The 16,408-nt window shown below is 36.1% G+C and overlaps 1 protein-coding gene across 3 annotated transcripts in view; it reads right to left on the reverse strand.

Annotated features, from left to right (window-relative positions):
• Positions 1–16,408, reverse strand: part of FNDC3B (fibronectin type III domain containing 3B) — a 331,538-nt gene that overhangs the window by 128,812 nt on the left and 186,318 nt on the right. For all 3 annotated transcript variants that reach the window (XM_073232085.1, XM_073232084.1, XM_073232083.1), the window contains exons 5-6: positions 11,121–11,364; positions 7,751–8,035 (exon numbers count right to left, since the gene is read on the reverse strand). In XM_073232085.1, coding sequence (XP_073088186.1) covers positions 7,751–8,035; positions 11,121–11,364 — 529 coding nt within the window. The remainder of the gene's footprint in view (positions 1–7,750; positions 8,036–11,120; positions 11,365–16,408) is intronic.

Raw genomic sequence — 16,408 nt, forward strand, 5'->3', positions numbered from 1 at the left:
AGGAACATTACTTGTACAACATTCTGGACACAAGAACACATTTTTCCATTCCTGTCCATGGACTTGGTGCCCAAGTGCTGATCTAAAGTCAAATGCCAGGAGATGGTTCAGCACACTTAAATCAATTAATGTGATATACCACAATAACAAAATGAAGCATAGAACTCATATGATCATCTCACCAGATGTAGAAAACATTTGATAAAATTCAACATCCATATTTGATAAAAACTCTCAAAAAAGTGGATAGAGACAGAATGTACCACAATATAATAAAGGCCATATATGACAAGCCTTCAGCTATCTTCATATTCGGTGGCAAAAAAGCTGAAAACTTTTCCTTTACAGTCAGAATAAGGCAAGGATGCCCACCCTTGCCACTTTTATTCAACACAGTATTAGAAGTCCTAGGCAGAGGAATTAGGCAGGAAAAAGAAAATGAAAAAAGGCATCCAAATTGGAAAGGAAGCAGTAAAGCAATCATTATTTGTGGACAGCTTGATTTTATACATAAAAAACCCTAAAGACTCCACCAAAAAACTGTTAGAATAAATGAATTCAGTAAAGCTGTAGGATACCAAAGGAATGCACAAAATTCTGTTGCATTTTTATACACTAATGACAAACTATCAGAAAGAGAAATTAAGAAAAAAGTCCCACTTATAACTGTACCAAAAAGAATATAAAATTTAACCAAGAAGGTGAAGGACCTTATACACTGAAAATTATATGACACTGATGAAAGAAACTGAAGAGGACACAAATAAGTGGAAAGATATTACATGTTCATAGATAGGAATAATATTATAAAAATACGCATATTACCCAAAATAATCTCTAGATTCAGTGCAATCCCTATCAAAATTCCAATACATCTTTCACAGAAATAGAACAGCCCTAAAATTTGTATGACACAGAAGATCCCAAATAACCAAAACAATCTTGAGAAAGAAGAACTAGAGAAAGCTAGAGGCATCACACCCTGATTTCAAACTGTACTACAAAGCTATAGTAATGAAAACAGTAGAATATCAGCATAAAAACAACACACAGATCAATGGACCAGAATAGAGAGCCCAGAAATAAACCCAAGCAAATATGGTCAATTAATTTACAGCAAGGGAGGCAAGATTCTACAACAGGGAATAGACAGTCTCTTCAATAAGCTGTTTTGGAAAACGTGGACAACCACAAGCAAAAGAATGAAACTGAACTATCTTACACCACATGCAAAATCTGACAACTCAAAATGGATTAAAGACTTGAAAGTAAGACCAGAAACCATAAGACTCTAAGAAGAAAACATAGGTGGTAAACCCCTTGATATCATTCTTGATAATATTTTTAAAAATCTGACTCCAAAAGCAATGGCAATGAAAGCAAAAACAAGCAAATGGGACTACATCAAACTAAAAGGTTTCTGCACGGTGGAAGAAAATAAGAAGGAACATCAACAAAATGAAAAGGTAACCTAGTGAATGAAGAAGATACTCACAAATCATTTATCTGGTAAGAGACTGACATCCAAAATATATAAAGAATTCCTACAACTTGATAAAAAAATAACAAGCAATTTGATTAAAAAATAGAGGATCTGAAGAGAGATTTTTCCACAGATGACATAAAGACAGCCAACAGGTACATGAAAAGATGCTAAACATCACTAATCAGCAGGGAAATGCAAATCAAAACCACAATGAGGTATCACCTCACATGTGTTACAATGGCTATTACCAAATAAACAAGAAATAACAAATGTTGGTGAGGATGTGGAGAAAAGGGAACCCTTGTGTACTGTTGGTGGGAAAGGATGGTGTAGCCAATATGCAAAACAGTATGGAGGTTTCTCCCCCTGCTAACAACCAACTGTATAACAGAAATACTCGATACTGTTTTCCTTCCTGTGTGTGAAGTAATGAATCATTGCTTATGTGGCTTGTTATATATTCTATTAAACACCAAAGAATGAAAAAAGAAAAACAATATGGAGGTCCCTAGAAAATTAAGAATAACAGTTACAGTGAAATCCAGTAATTATACTTCTGGGTATGTACCCAAAGAAAACAAAAAATGTAATCAGAAAAGATATGCACACCTCTATGTTCATTGCATCATCATTTACAGTAGCAAAATATGGAAACAACCTAAATGTTCATTGACAGATGAATGGATGATGATCATGTAGCATTCCATACAATGGAAAACTACTCAGTCATAAAAAAGAATGAAATCTTGCTATTTGCAATAATATGGATAGACATTGAGGGTATTATGCTAAGTGAAATAAATCAAATACAGTAAGATTACACTTATATGTGTAATCTAAAAAAAATGAATAAACAAAACTCATAGATACAGAAAATAGATGGGTGGTTGCCAGAGGGTAGGGGGCTAGGAAGTGGGCAAAATGGGCAAAGGGGACCAAGGTGTAGAAACTTCCGGTTATAAAACAAGTAACTCATGAGGATGTAAGGTACAGTAGTGACTGTCAATAATGTTATACTGCAAATATGAAAGCTGCTAAGAAAGTAAATCTTAAAAAAGTTTTCACCTAAAGAAAAAAATTGTTAACATTGTATGGTGATAGATATTAACTAATCTTATTGTGGTGATGATTTTGCAAGGTATACAAATGTCAAATCGTTATGTTGCACACTTGAAACTATTATAATGCTGTTTGTCAACTATGCTTCAATAAAAAATAATCAAAAAAAATAAAATGCTGGGAAAGAAAAAGAAAACCGGACTTCAAGAATTTTCCCCTAATCTGCCATTATTATGCCTTGGGGAGATAGGCAGGCTTCACCCCAAGGAGGTGACATCTCAGCTAGTTCTTGACAAATTGGAACTTGCTAGGCAGAGGGACCAGAAGGACAGGCCAGAAGAAGAGAATGAGGCATACTCATGAAATGGGGCACAACTTTGGGTGTCTAGTGGGAAAATTTGAAGTACTTTGGGAGGCGAGTGCCACATTAAGCAGTTTATACTTTATTCTCTGGACAATAGGGATCACCATGGAGTTCCTAAAGTGGGGAAATGGCATGTTTGGATCTGATGTAGCTGAAGCCATAAAGGAGAGGATAGGATAGAGAGGAAAATGGATAATCATGCATCTTAAAAAACAAGGTGGTCCTTTTGGAAGGTTTATCAACCACAGACTTAGCAAAGAGAACAACTCAAACTTGTAAGAAATGCATGAGGAGAAGCAAAAGATGATAAAGGACGTCCCAAGAAGACATCCAGAGTTCTCTGGGCTGTACGTACACCATAATGAAACAACAGCAGATATGTAAAATCTGGACCTCAGGGTGGGTGGCACACTTTTAGCCAGTAGCAACCTCTTCCAGGGGCCTGGATACAACTTTCGGAGGTAGGGGTCCAGGAGGGCTGGGTTTAGCTTTCAAATGCAAGGTGGGTTTAAGCAGAAGGAAGCCCCTTGTGGCTGCCGGGGGAAGGCGTAAGAGAAGAAGGAAGGCCCCTCAGATGGGAGGGTAGAAAGATACGTGTATTGGGAAGGCAGAGTATCTTGAATGAGAGGTGATCCTGGGATTACAGGAGGGAGACAGTAAGAATATTCAATTAAGAAGGGTGACCATTATACTGAGGTGTTAAGAACCAAGCTAGGTTATTTTTAATATTTAGTAATGGGAATTAAAATAGCCATTTTTTAGAGGAGGACACAGATTCAGGGAGTACTCAAAACAAACGGCAAGTGACAAAGCCCAAAAAAGTCTGATACCAAAACCTGAACTGTCCTCTACCCACATCACACCACTGACTTTAAGGTAGTGCAAGGTAACAGGAGTCCTGCATTTCTCTGAGGGTACTGTGGGACTTTGAGGGCCTCCAGTGTATTCCTGAAGATAACAGTAAATTAAAGGAGGGGTTGGCTGCAGAGCAATATCCTTGAACAGTGCAGTAATTTGTTCTAGAAAAAGGAAAAGGTGCAATTAAGAATACAGGATTGATTCCATAAATATTTACTGAGTGCCTATGTGCCAGACACAGTTCCAGGAGGTGCAGAGAGAATGATGAACTAAACAATGCTCTTACCTCCTATCGTGTATGACTCAGTGAACCACACCTTCCACAGCCATCCTTTATATTTGAACAGTAGTTCTCTATCTTGGTTGACCATCACTCCCAGTGGAGGTTTGATAAAAAAACATGAAGCCAGATCAGGTAAAGAAATTCTGACCTAATAGGTCTGAAAGGGAGTTTAGGGATCTGTATTTTTTTGAAGTTACACTGGTGTTTAAGAACAGTCAACTGAGAGAAGCAGGTTGCAAGAGAATAACTATCTCCTTCTCTTCAATATATTTATTTGTTTAGATCATTTGTAAGTTGTTTCCTTCTTTTATGTGTTTTATCACAGACCAGACAGAAATATTAAGTTTGCCTTTATTTTTCTAAAAACATTTAGGTATTATGTAACTGATAAAAAGGGAAGAAACTCAAGTAGATTCCCTCAAAAGCTAAGGCATTCTGAGGTAAAAAGGTTGGCCTCCTTTGGTAATGCAGACATCTTAATATAAGCAGAATGTAGGAAAATATCACAACCACATGTCATCGTTAAGCATATACCCTATTCCTGCACAAACCACATATGAACATAACAGGTCAATCACACTAGTACTAACTACAGCTTAATATTAATCAGGTGGCATTGTAAACCTAAGAATTATTTAAGAGACTTGTTTCTTGGGTACAGAAGTTAGCTGCAGTAAATTCAAGCAAAAAAACAAAAAACAAAAAAAAACCCCTGAGAGAATGCTCCCATTTACGAACAGGCAGAAAGAAGTCTTTTGGGATCATTTTCGCTAATAACCATGTTCTGAGGCAGACAAGACTGAGGCATTATGAACATAATGGATTTCACAAACAAGAGGTCCTTTTGTTCACCTATTCCACCTGATTCATGTTTCCGTCTTTGCTTCAATAACCAGGAGGCTCAAAGCCAAAAGATGGCCTCTATCAAACAACTTCTGTCTTACTCATGTTTCATCTTATTTGTCCTCAGATTTTTTTAATAGACTACTTTTTAGAGCAGTTTTAGGTTGACAGCAAAACTGAGCGTAAAACACAGAGAGTGCCTATGTATACTTGGCCTTCACATACATAGAGCCTGCCCTACCCATCAAAAAACCCCACAGCAGAGTGGTACATTTGTTACAACTGATGAACCTACACTGACACATCACCATCACCCAGAACATGTAGTTTATACTGGGGTATATCTAACTCTTGGTATTATACGTTGAGTTTTAACAAACATGTGATGGCATGTATCTACCATTACAGTATCATACAGAGTAGTTTCACTGTCCTAAATATCCTCCATGCTCTGCCTGTTCATCACCTCCCTGCCCCAATCCCTGGCAACTATAGGTCTTTCTACTGCCTCCATAGTTTTGCCTTTTCCTATCATACAGTATGTACAGCTGGAATAACCCAGTATACAGTTTTTCAGATTGGCTTGTTTCACTTAGTAACATGTATTTAAGGTGTCCCCACATCTTTTCATAGCTTGATAGCTCATTTCTTTCAGTGCTGAGTAATATTCCATTGCCGGGACAGTTTATCCCTTTACTTAATGAAGGATATCTTGGTTGTTTCCAAGTTTTGGCAATTATGAATAACACTGTCATAAACATTCGTGTGCAGATTTTTGTCAGCATCTAAGTCTCCAATTCATTTGGGTAACATGTAAACCCTCTTAGATCTTCACTGAAATGAGCTAGAGTTCATAAAGTAATACTCTATCTGATTCTTTATTTCATGGCTAAACCATGTGAAAAGTAGCACTGTGAGTGGTTTCAAGAAGGCAAATAATGAGAGGAAAAGGAGAAACAGACCAAAGTCAGGCTAGCATGGAGATAAAAATTTAGAAAATCTTCTCATTGTGAAACACACATTCCATAGCAAAAGTGATCTCACTGTTACCAACACAACTGCATGTTTCTTACACAATAGCAAAGAGTTTTAGGTGCTTAAAATTATTATACTAAGGCAAAATGCTTGTAAACATTCATGTTAGGAAACACTTCAGTTTATTTTTCAATGCAAATCCATACAGCTATGAGAATATTAAAATAAAGAGCAGCTTACCTATTTAGGCATATGTGATACGAAATAAATGCCTATATTAGGAAGGTATTTACTTTTGCCATAATTCATTCATAACTATATCAATTTTATGTGCTAACTTCACCCCTACTTCACCTTATTTTCCTTCCCTTATTCTCTTTGCCCCTAAGATCTTATTCAAATTAATTTTATCTGCTCGTATTATATGTATCCATGTCACCTGCCTTAAATCTTTTTTTGGCAAAAGGCAGGGCAAAAACTATAAGAGAACAAACCAGTAATGAAGATATTTCATATTTCATGAGCTCTCTGAAGGCAGTTTACACATTCTTTTCCTCTTTTCTATGGACTAAAATTATCCTTAGGAAAACCTATTTCTATCATTTTGTATGTGAATTCTTTTATATGCCCATGGGTTAAAGTTATAAAATTACTAGTAATCTAATTTCAAACTTAGAAATTGTTATTTCACTCCAAATTATTTTGTACAACAGATAGTGCTTTCCATTAAGAGCTATTTAAAGGCCTCTTGAACCTTGGGTCTCCTTTATATATATGTTTATGTTTTAATAATTATAAGAATAATGCACGATAATTGAAGAAAATAAAGAATAAAAATAAAATAACATAGTACATTTCACTCAGAGAGAACTACTATTCACTTTTCACTGTACCTTACTATTCCTTTCTCATGTATACAGGGGAAATGTTGGTGCCAATGTCTGGACTTAACTAATTTCCTTGTCCTAAAAGAGTTTAGTTTATCCTACACAGACATACACAACTTCCCTCTCTTTCATTCATAAACATTCTCACATACATAGCGCCTATTTCTACCTAGAGGAAGTCCAATAAGAAAGGGCATACCTAATTAGTGCGCTAATCAGTTCTCATCCTGTCTTTTAGTTAGTTGTTCATGCCTTTATTTACAAACTGTAAACTCACTTTGAAGTGAGTTTACAAAATGTTACCTTTTTCTGCTACATGTAAGTCAGTTTCCTATATATGCCTTTATAAAAAGACTCCTGTGGCATCGAAACAGACTAAATCTTACTTCAAAACTTAACCTAAAACGCATATACCTTTTTCCCCAAGTTACTGATCTATGGCCACAAGATTAATCGACAAAGAAATAGCAGCCCTTTTCAGATGTCTCTTTATCTAGTGGGGACCATAATTCTTCCATCTCATTCTTGGTCTATGAATACTTCATCAGGATGCCAAAAGGGGCATTAAACAATAATAGATGACTGAACCTAAACAGAAATATATTCCAGTTACACAATGATAAATTTCACCACAGAATGGAAGTAATTACATCTGATTTTATGAGGTGTAATTATTCTGAGATGTAAGCTAGCCCTATACTTCTTAGAAAAATTGTTTTACTTTGGATCTTTTCCACATCTGTCTACTTAGAGTGAAACAATACAAATGGGCCAATGTGAAAACATTTCCAATATTTGTTAATAAGAACAAGTAGACTGTTACATAGCACATGTGACCAAAAAATAGTATTTCTCCCATGACATACTAATAAAACAGGGATGATTTAATGTTCTGCCCTTGGAAAGATCAGAGCAGGTCTATCAACCAATCCTAGCAGAAAAAACAAACACTGTGAAGTAACATCATCGCATAAGGATGTTTCTTTGCACATTACCTTGCAAGTCTGAATCATTGGACTTGGGGCTGCTTCTCGCTCGCCGCTCTGTTTTCTTAACCCCGGGCCCACCACCACTGCCACCGCCACCACCGCCTCCGCCACCGTGGCCCTTCCCATAGCCGTTGTACACGGTTGTGCAGCTGCTTTTGTAGATAGAAGACGGAGGACTGTTGAGGCGATTCTGGCGGTCAATCTGGCGGTCTTTCAGTTTTTTGTGTGGAGGCTTGCTGTACTGGTCTTCTCGCGTAATGTAGCTTGACATTCCATAGAGTGGTATAATTTCTACAAAGGATGATTATGGCAAATGCAAGCTCAGTCTATACTATCAACAAGAAATTATTAAATGGTCAAATGCCTGACTACTGAAGGAAGACATTTAAAATATTACTAAATACAGTACAAAACATATTTTTAAGAAAATGACATATATATTACATGTGTTTAAAATATCTTCATTTCTAAGCAATCAAGGAATAATTAATCATTAAAAACCATGCAGTGTGTTCAGGAATGTTCCAGAAATTATGGAGAATACTCACAAAGACAAGGTTACGGTCCACAAAGAGTTCATATTCTAGTTGAATTTACAATTGTTTTATTTTGCCTGTCAAAATGTTTTTAGTAGTGGCAATATACAAAACAAGTTATAACTAACAAATACTCCTGTAAATGTGTCCTGAGACTCAACATACTTAAAAGTATACTATCCTTGCAGATAGAACAGCATTTCTACTGGAAATCATATAGGAACCAGAAAATTAGAAGTTATTTGTAGCATCTAAAAAAAGCCAACAACTGAACAAAACTACTAAAGTGATGAGATGAGAAATTTCCATTAAAAATAAACAAAGCTCAGAGGATGAAGGGAAATGTTCAAGGAGAAATTGCAGGGGTAAATATACACCACCTCTGCAACCTGCTGCCAAACATAATAAACTGTGGTCTACAACTTCTAATTTGGAGTAGTCAGGAGGCAAGACAAACCGACTAGTAGGAATGTCACTTGGCTTCACTATGCATGTTTTAAAGTGGCTCAAAAGAAAAATAGGAGCTGCAAAATAATTTCATGATCTTAGAGGAAAACACTTATTTTAAATTTAAATTTTTAATTAAAAATTATATTTAGGCATTAATAAAAATGATAATATATAACATAGATTGGATCCTTACATGTTTATAAAGAAGAAAGAGTACCACATGCAAAGAGTGACTGTATAAATTACCACCTAAACCTGAATACTTCTGAGAGTGAAAAGGAAGTGCTCCTGATCACATCTCTGGATGGGAGACCTAAACGAGGGCTGTCCAGTCATCCTACGTAATTCAACAACTGTATGTTTTGATTGTTCAATGGGAAAACCCGCTTTCCATTTTCTTTCTGTTCACATAGCTTAACAAAGGTCTTTAAAAAAAGATATTCAAAAGATAATCAATTTGCACTAAAGAATGTGAAAAAACAAATATAACTCTATTCTAAGAGCATATATACCAAGAAAAATTATGTCCAAATATACAGAAGGAATGGTAAATGTTTTAAATATTATAATGCATTACACTTGAAATTCAAAATATTCACTCTGGGCACTAATACAATAATCTTTCAAAGTGTTGAGAACTTTTAAAACTCTTATGGTTTGGGAAATTAACTTTTTAAATTGCTTTTAGGTATGTACACTGAGAAATAAGGTTAAGAGAATATATATGGCTTTTTATTTATAAACCAAGGAGATTTTGTTTTCTGCTTTCTTTAATTTGAAATCAACGAAGGCACTTTTATTTGTACATAATTGCTCTGTGTTATTTCAATGAAATTAATCCAAAATATCCTATGAAATGAAGGCACTATAATTTTTAGGGGTACTTAATACTAATGAGAACTTAAATCATACTGTTGTCTAACATGGCAAAGGACACCATTTACCAAACATTAATTATGCAGCATCCTACTAACAGACCACTACATTAAGGCAGGTCAGACACTCTTCATTTAAGCACTGAGTCAACAGCCAAGGCTTTTCATTTTCACAATGTCATTAAGCCCAGACCCAAAGAGAAAACTGACACTCAAATATTTATTGTATATTCTATTAGGGCACTGAATACTTTTTTAACAATTACAATTAATTCACTGAATTTTTTCAGTTGTTATCCAAACATTTCCATGGAATATGCCCATTATCTTATGTTTTGGGGTGCCATATCAATAGGCAAGAAGACTTTGTTAATAGGAAGTTATTGATGCATCTATAAAATCAAAGTACTGATTTCATCTTTTGCTACCAACACTCTACATTCCATTAAGACAGCACCTGATTCTTTCAAATTACAGTAAATTTATTTCAAAAAAAACAAAAAAAACAAATCAAGTTCTACCCTAAGCTACAACAGGGTATTTCACTTAAAATACCCCTTTCAAATTTTTCTTTTGTTAATAAGAAAAAATTACAACATGAGATAAACATACAGGGAGAAATATATATGTTTAATTGATGAGAGCAAGTGAAGTGATAACTTGCTCTAAATCTCTGTGGTGTAACAGACATTTCTCATACAAGTTATCTGAACCAACATAATAAATGTTTGAAGTGGTAAAATGCTTCAGTTTATAGTCCGACTCAGAAGAAAATCTCTTTGCAAAGTCCTAGAGGTTGAAGTCTAATTTTTAACTCTCACTTATCTGGTTTCTTAGTATCCATTTTGATAGAAAAGGGCTTTAGACTAAACCAACCCCAAGGCCCAACCTAAGAAGATATAGTATCAGTATTTCTGAGACTTTCATTTCAAGGTAAGAATTTGCCTAACAACTAGTAAAACTGTGGCTACACTACTGGCTATTTCTTAAACTAAAAACAGGGTTCAGGAGGACCACATCAACAGTGAGGGGGTTCCAAGTTCTGCCACAATTACAACATAGAACATCTAGGAAGCCCAAAGGTTACTGAGACCTCACAATCTTCTACTGTTGGAAATGGGGCACAAAACACTTAATTTCCCTTCTTCTGCCAGACCATGCAGATGCCTAACAAATAATGTGCTGCACTTCTGCCCCAGCCTACCCTCACATAAAAATAGGCAAACAGGATGTGGGAATGTATGATAGATCACTGACTTCACTAAAATAAGAAGCGGTTGACCCCACTCCCTGCTCTGTGTGGCATGGGATGGGGACAGAATTTTGGAAAATACAAAGACAGAAAGTTTTGCAAGATACAATTCAGGACAAAGGTAGCTAGGAATTTTCCGGGAGCTTTATCCAGCAGTTAGATCTCTTTCTACCACGCTGATTACAGAAGAAACAAAGGCTCTCTGGAGCTACAGAGCTGTTGTAACCAGTTTCAACAGTTCCCAATGCCAATAATAATCTTACCTTGCTCGCTGTATATTGTAGGGGGAAGATGATGTTGAGGAAAAAATTGAGGTGGTATATCTCCAGGTCCAGTAACAGGTGGATAGTAAGCCGTGTGTGAGTTATGAATAAAATGCGGGTGGTGGGTCAGGTAGGGGGGTAGGTGATGGGTTGGAGACATGGCTGAGGGGTAGCTTGGGGGATAACACTCAGGAGACTGCGGTGTGACCACCACCCGGCGGACTCCAGTGTTATCTTCAATCACCTAAAGAAAGGAGCAAAAAAGAAAGGGTGTAGTATGTATTATTAGCAAACATCCTTGGAATACATGCAGTATTTAATTACTCCCCCCTTAATTTTAATTTTCTCTCCTCCACAGGCAAAAATAAAATTGGTACATGTTGAAATCTGGTTCTCCAATTCAACCGGTTAAATGAGTTTTAGAAGTAATAACATCGAAACCCTTAAAATTTTTGAAAATAAACTTTTCATCAACCACCTGATTCTGATTACACAGAATTAAACTTTTTGGAGAGATCAACAGATTGATGATAAATCTCAACTGTCTCAGAAAATTTTCAAAGACTTGGAAGAAGACTTTTGAATATTTCGTCCAAGACAAGTGGATTTAATGTGTGCTTAATCTGATTTTAGGAATGACTCTGAATATAACTATTAGTTCAGTGGTTTTCTAGAAAGAACAGACACTCTAAGCTATGTAAGTGTGTTTTATGGGGCTGAGTTTCTGTATCTCCCTGATAACACTCGACCCCATTCCTATTTTTGCATGCACTGTTCCATCATCACAGGGCTTTAGGAAACAAAGGGAACATTAACTCCAGGAGCCATAGAGGACCAAAAGGTCATTTAATTTGGGACCAAGGATGTGGATGAAATGAGGGATTCCAAGAAATGAAAAACATGAGCAATACCAAATCAAGGAGGACTCTCTTCCTCCCAAGATGCCCTGATGATGTAATGAGTGTTACTAAGTGAGACACTAGGATGGGGGACCTGCTATGAGCATGATTAGCCAATCAACAGTCTATTGATTCTTTCTTCAAATGTTTTTAAATTTACCCAAAGAAGGTAACAAAGTCATTACAGTGCCAATATTTATTGTCTCTGAAGCCAATTTTGTGCTATGTACTCTACAAGAAATTGAGTTGGGATACAGATAAGAACTAATACAAAAGATACCATAATCAATAGAAAAAGCTGTGGAGTACAGAGAATGAAAGTATGGAATGGCAGAATCAGGGACAGCTTCAGGGTCCTGGAGAATGGGTAGGCCTGGGACAGCTGAGAGAATGGCTGCTGGGCCAGAGTTGGGCGAGGAAGGGTCAGTGACGGTTAAGAGTAAACCTGAATCAGGACCAGGCTGCCAAAGACACAGGCTGGTATAATCAAGTGTTCAAGACAATCAGATACACACACTGTAAAAAACTTAAAAACAAACAAGCAAACAAACAAAAAACACTGAAAATTAAACTTGTATATTGAAATGGATTTCTCATTACACCTCAGGAGGCTGATTACAGGATGAAATAAAGTGACTTACGTCATGTCTAAATCATTCTAAGAAAAAAATTTATACTAAGCTTCATTTTTTAAATATTATTTGATACAATAGGCAAGTTTATTAATGTTAGTCTATACTTAAATGAAGAAGGTTAATTTGAATTAACAACCACTACTATTTATGTTAACAAAATCTGGGTTTATTAATGAACCAATTAACATTAAGTTCAGAATTAACTATGCTAACAGTTCATTAATAACACAATATTAACTCCTTAAAATTAAGATTCTGAGTTATACCCCCTGCTAATACTCAAGACATAGTTTTTATTTATTCTTTAATACATGTAATCTCTTCTGGGCCTTGGCAAGCTAATCACATTCATCTCATTTAATGAATGCATGGCTGCCAATTTATGGGTGTATGCGGAATGGTGCTTAAACCACAACTCTCGAAATTCTAATGTATGTGTTAATAATATTGTTAAAGCATCCTCTATTGCCTAAAAGACAGAGCACAAATTTGTATTTGGTAGCAAACACTGTACAATTTTAGTTTAAATATGAATTTTTCCCACTATCTGATCTAAATGTATATTATTCTATATATGTATACAGTGTCTTCTTTCCCCCCACTCTGCACTGGCTATTAATAAAAAAGCATGGCATGTTCCAGAAGTTTATTTTTCATGGAACCTTCATTTCAGTACTGCACTGGACACCGTTAAGGTCCACGGAAGCAAAGTATTTGTTTTCTTGAAATTTACCTTCATTATTTCAGTCACTTATAAAAATGTCTAATGGTCAAAAAGCCACATAGCCTTGGCCAGTGTAGTAAACAAGAACAGGGCTCTCAGTAACTACAGAGAACAACTCTGGGTTTGTATAAACAGGAGTAGTTACAATGAAAAGAAATTATTTTCATTTTATATTTCCGACTTGTTAAAACAAAGCACTTAAAAAAAATAAGTTGGGTAAAAAGTACTAACAAAGATTAAGACAGATTCTAGTCAAGGGAAAAAGAAAAACAAAAATAAGAGTACAAGGCTGAAACATTATCTTTTTATTACTGTATTTTTTAATATGTATTATCACTCTTTAAAATAATAAATGTAAAGTATAAATTACCCTTCAAAAAAATATGTCTCTACTTAGAAAACTAAGTATCTCTTTTGAAACTACAAATTGCTTGTATATATGAAAATCATTCGACAGCCCCATTTTTAATAAACTTATTCTGTGGTATTTGTGAAAGACCTATTTGCATACATGTTATTTGGGACACTTTCAGAAACCAGGCTCCCTTAGCAACCAAGGCCTACCTTATTATAAAAAATATTTTTATGGATTATTAATTCAGAAATCAGAAACAAAAATAAAAATAAAAAAGTATGTGAATATTTTATTTTTCTTCTGTAACACAAATTGCAGCATATGCAATTATCAATTCAGTTTTGATGTATCTAAGGAAATCATGCCTATGTTCCCCCAAAGAATAAGAAGGTCTGAAGCTATAATAATGTACAAAATAATAAGCAACTCAGGATATGGTGGCAATAACTGTTTTTAGAAAATATGGTTGACAAAGAAATGTATTACTGTAACAGAATTTAGACATTAGAAAGAGTTAATAAGTCCCAAAATCCTGAGGCAATAAAATGTGCCTTCAGTCTTCACAAATGACCATGGAAAAGAAAGTTTCATTTCCTTTTGGGGTGAATGAAATTGTGACTATGTCCAGAGGCAGACAAATCCCTGTACTCAATTCAACAATTATTTCCTGACACATTCTATGAGCTAAGCATGATACTCAAATGTGAGAAAAAAGTAGATGCTAAACAGTAAGATTTATCTACATAGACTAAAAATAATATAAAGAGAAAAGTCAGGTTAAGTCTTAGTAAGTGCTGTTTAGAAATATTTGTTTTGTTTTTTCAGAAATCACAACAAATAAAATCATCTAAACTTTTTACTAGCACTGACTCAACAGAACAGTCACTCATTTTCTTGGAGAAGCATATTTTCTTGCTAAGCTCTCAAGTTGCCACCTGTTACAGGCTAAATGGAATGTCAACACCCCCACACTCCTCTCCAATTCATATGTTGGAAGTCCTAACCTCTAGTACTCAGCATGTGACTGTACATGGAGACAGTGCCTTTAAAGAGGGAATTATGGTAAAAGGTCGCATGTGTGGCCCAAATCCAATATGGCTGTTATTTTCATAGATGATGAAATTCGGACACAGACATGCAGAGTGAAGACCATGTGAATACACAAAAGGAAGACAGCCATCTACAAGCCCAGGAGAGAGTCCTTAGAATAAACTAAAGTTGTCGCATCCAGAATTAGAAGGAAATAATTTGTTGTTTAAGCCATCTGGTCTGTGGCACCCCTAGGAAACTGATACACCGCCCATCAGAATCTCCCAAGTTACCTTTTCCTCAAGTTCTACCAGCCTTGTCTGCTTAAAAAATGTCTCTTTAAAAAGTAATGCATTTATCTTCCATGAACACACAGCCACCTTCCTCAGGCTAAGAAAGAAAGTCAGCCTGATGGCAAACAGCAGCTAGTTTGATTCCTGAGTCTTTCAATCCTGCTCAGTATTTCCTGAGAAACTTCTATGTGCCTCTTACTGTTGCTACTCTGTGGCCTAGACAAAAGGATGAGATGCTACACAAAAGGTTAAACAGAGAGAATCTTTGTCTTGCAGGAGTGTCCTCAAATGTATGACCAAAAGAATCATTAAAACAAAATGAAATAGCCTGGAGGCCAGCCAGAGGAGGAGGGAGTGCTACTGGGAGTGGTGCGGGGAGAGAGATGAGAGAGAACCTCACAGCCCATGCCTGTGCTCTGCCAGCCGCCCGACAGGGGTTACCTCGTGTAACTTTCTTGACTGCTGGAGAATTGGACATCAGCATCCCTGTTGTACATGAGGAAACCAGGGTACAGTACAGGTAAAACTTAAAACTAGTTCAGCTGTAGAACCAGATTTTCATTCTGATTTGTACTCCAAAGTTTTCATTAAGTGGTGAATTATACAGAAGTTAGATATGCTAAAAATAAATATGTAAGTAATGAACTATAAGAAATAGGATAACTGGGATAAGAAATAGGATTAACTGATGTGAAAAGATTCAAGATACAATCAGTATTTATTGAATACTTGCTGCTCTGCTTTAAAACCCTCTACCTAAAATAAGACAACACACTAAGATCCCAAAACAATAACTGATACATAATAGAAAAATCTTACCTTATGATTACTACTATTAATATTACCATCACATGAAATCCTCCCAGCAATACTTTGAGGCATATGTGGTTAGACCCATTTTAGAGAGGGGAAAAATGAAGTTCAGGGAAGTTAAGCTAATTTGCCCAAGGTCAGAGAGCTATGGGAAAAGGGAAGGAACAATCTTGAGTCCAAGAACTAAGATGGATCTAATAAAAACACTTATATTTTGAGTGTTTTTGCTCATAGCTAGCAGAGAAGGTGGTTCCCTTACTGAACTGAAATGTTCCACAGGAATTTTAATAAACTCAGTTCCTAAAATTCTCTCCTTCTACTTCTTCTGGGTTGCAAGTGACAAGAATCAAAAGAGCTTAAATGGGAGAAGGAAAAACAAAAATTTTAGCAGGCCGCCCCGGGTGGCTGGGGATGACCCAGCAAGCAGGCAGAGCAGACTGCACGTGGGCACAGGAACCCGCGCGTGCAGGCAGCGTGCAGGGCCTGGCAGCCAGCTTGCCGCAGTGGCAGGGAACACTGAGTGAGCTGCCTGCATGCAGA

The sequence above is a fragment of the Manis javanica genome, chromosome 3 (assembly GCF_040802235.1).
Source record: "Manis javanica isolate MJ-LG chromosome 3, MJ_LKY, whole genome shotgun sequence".
NCBI lineage: Eukaryota > Metazoa > Chordata > Mammalia > Pholidota > Manidae > Manis > Manis javanica.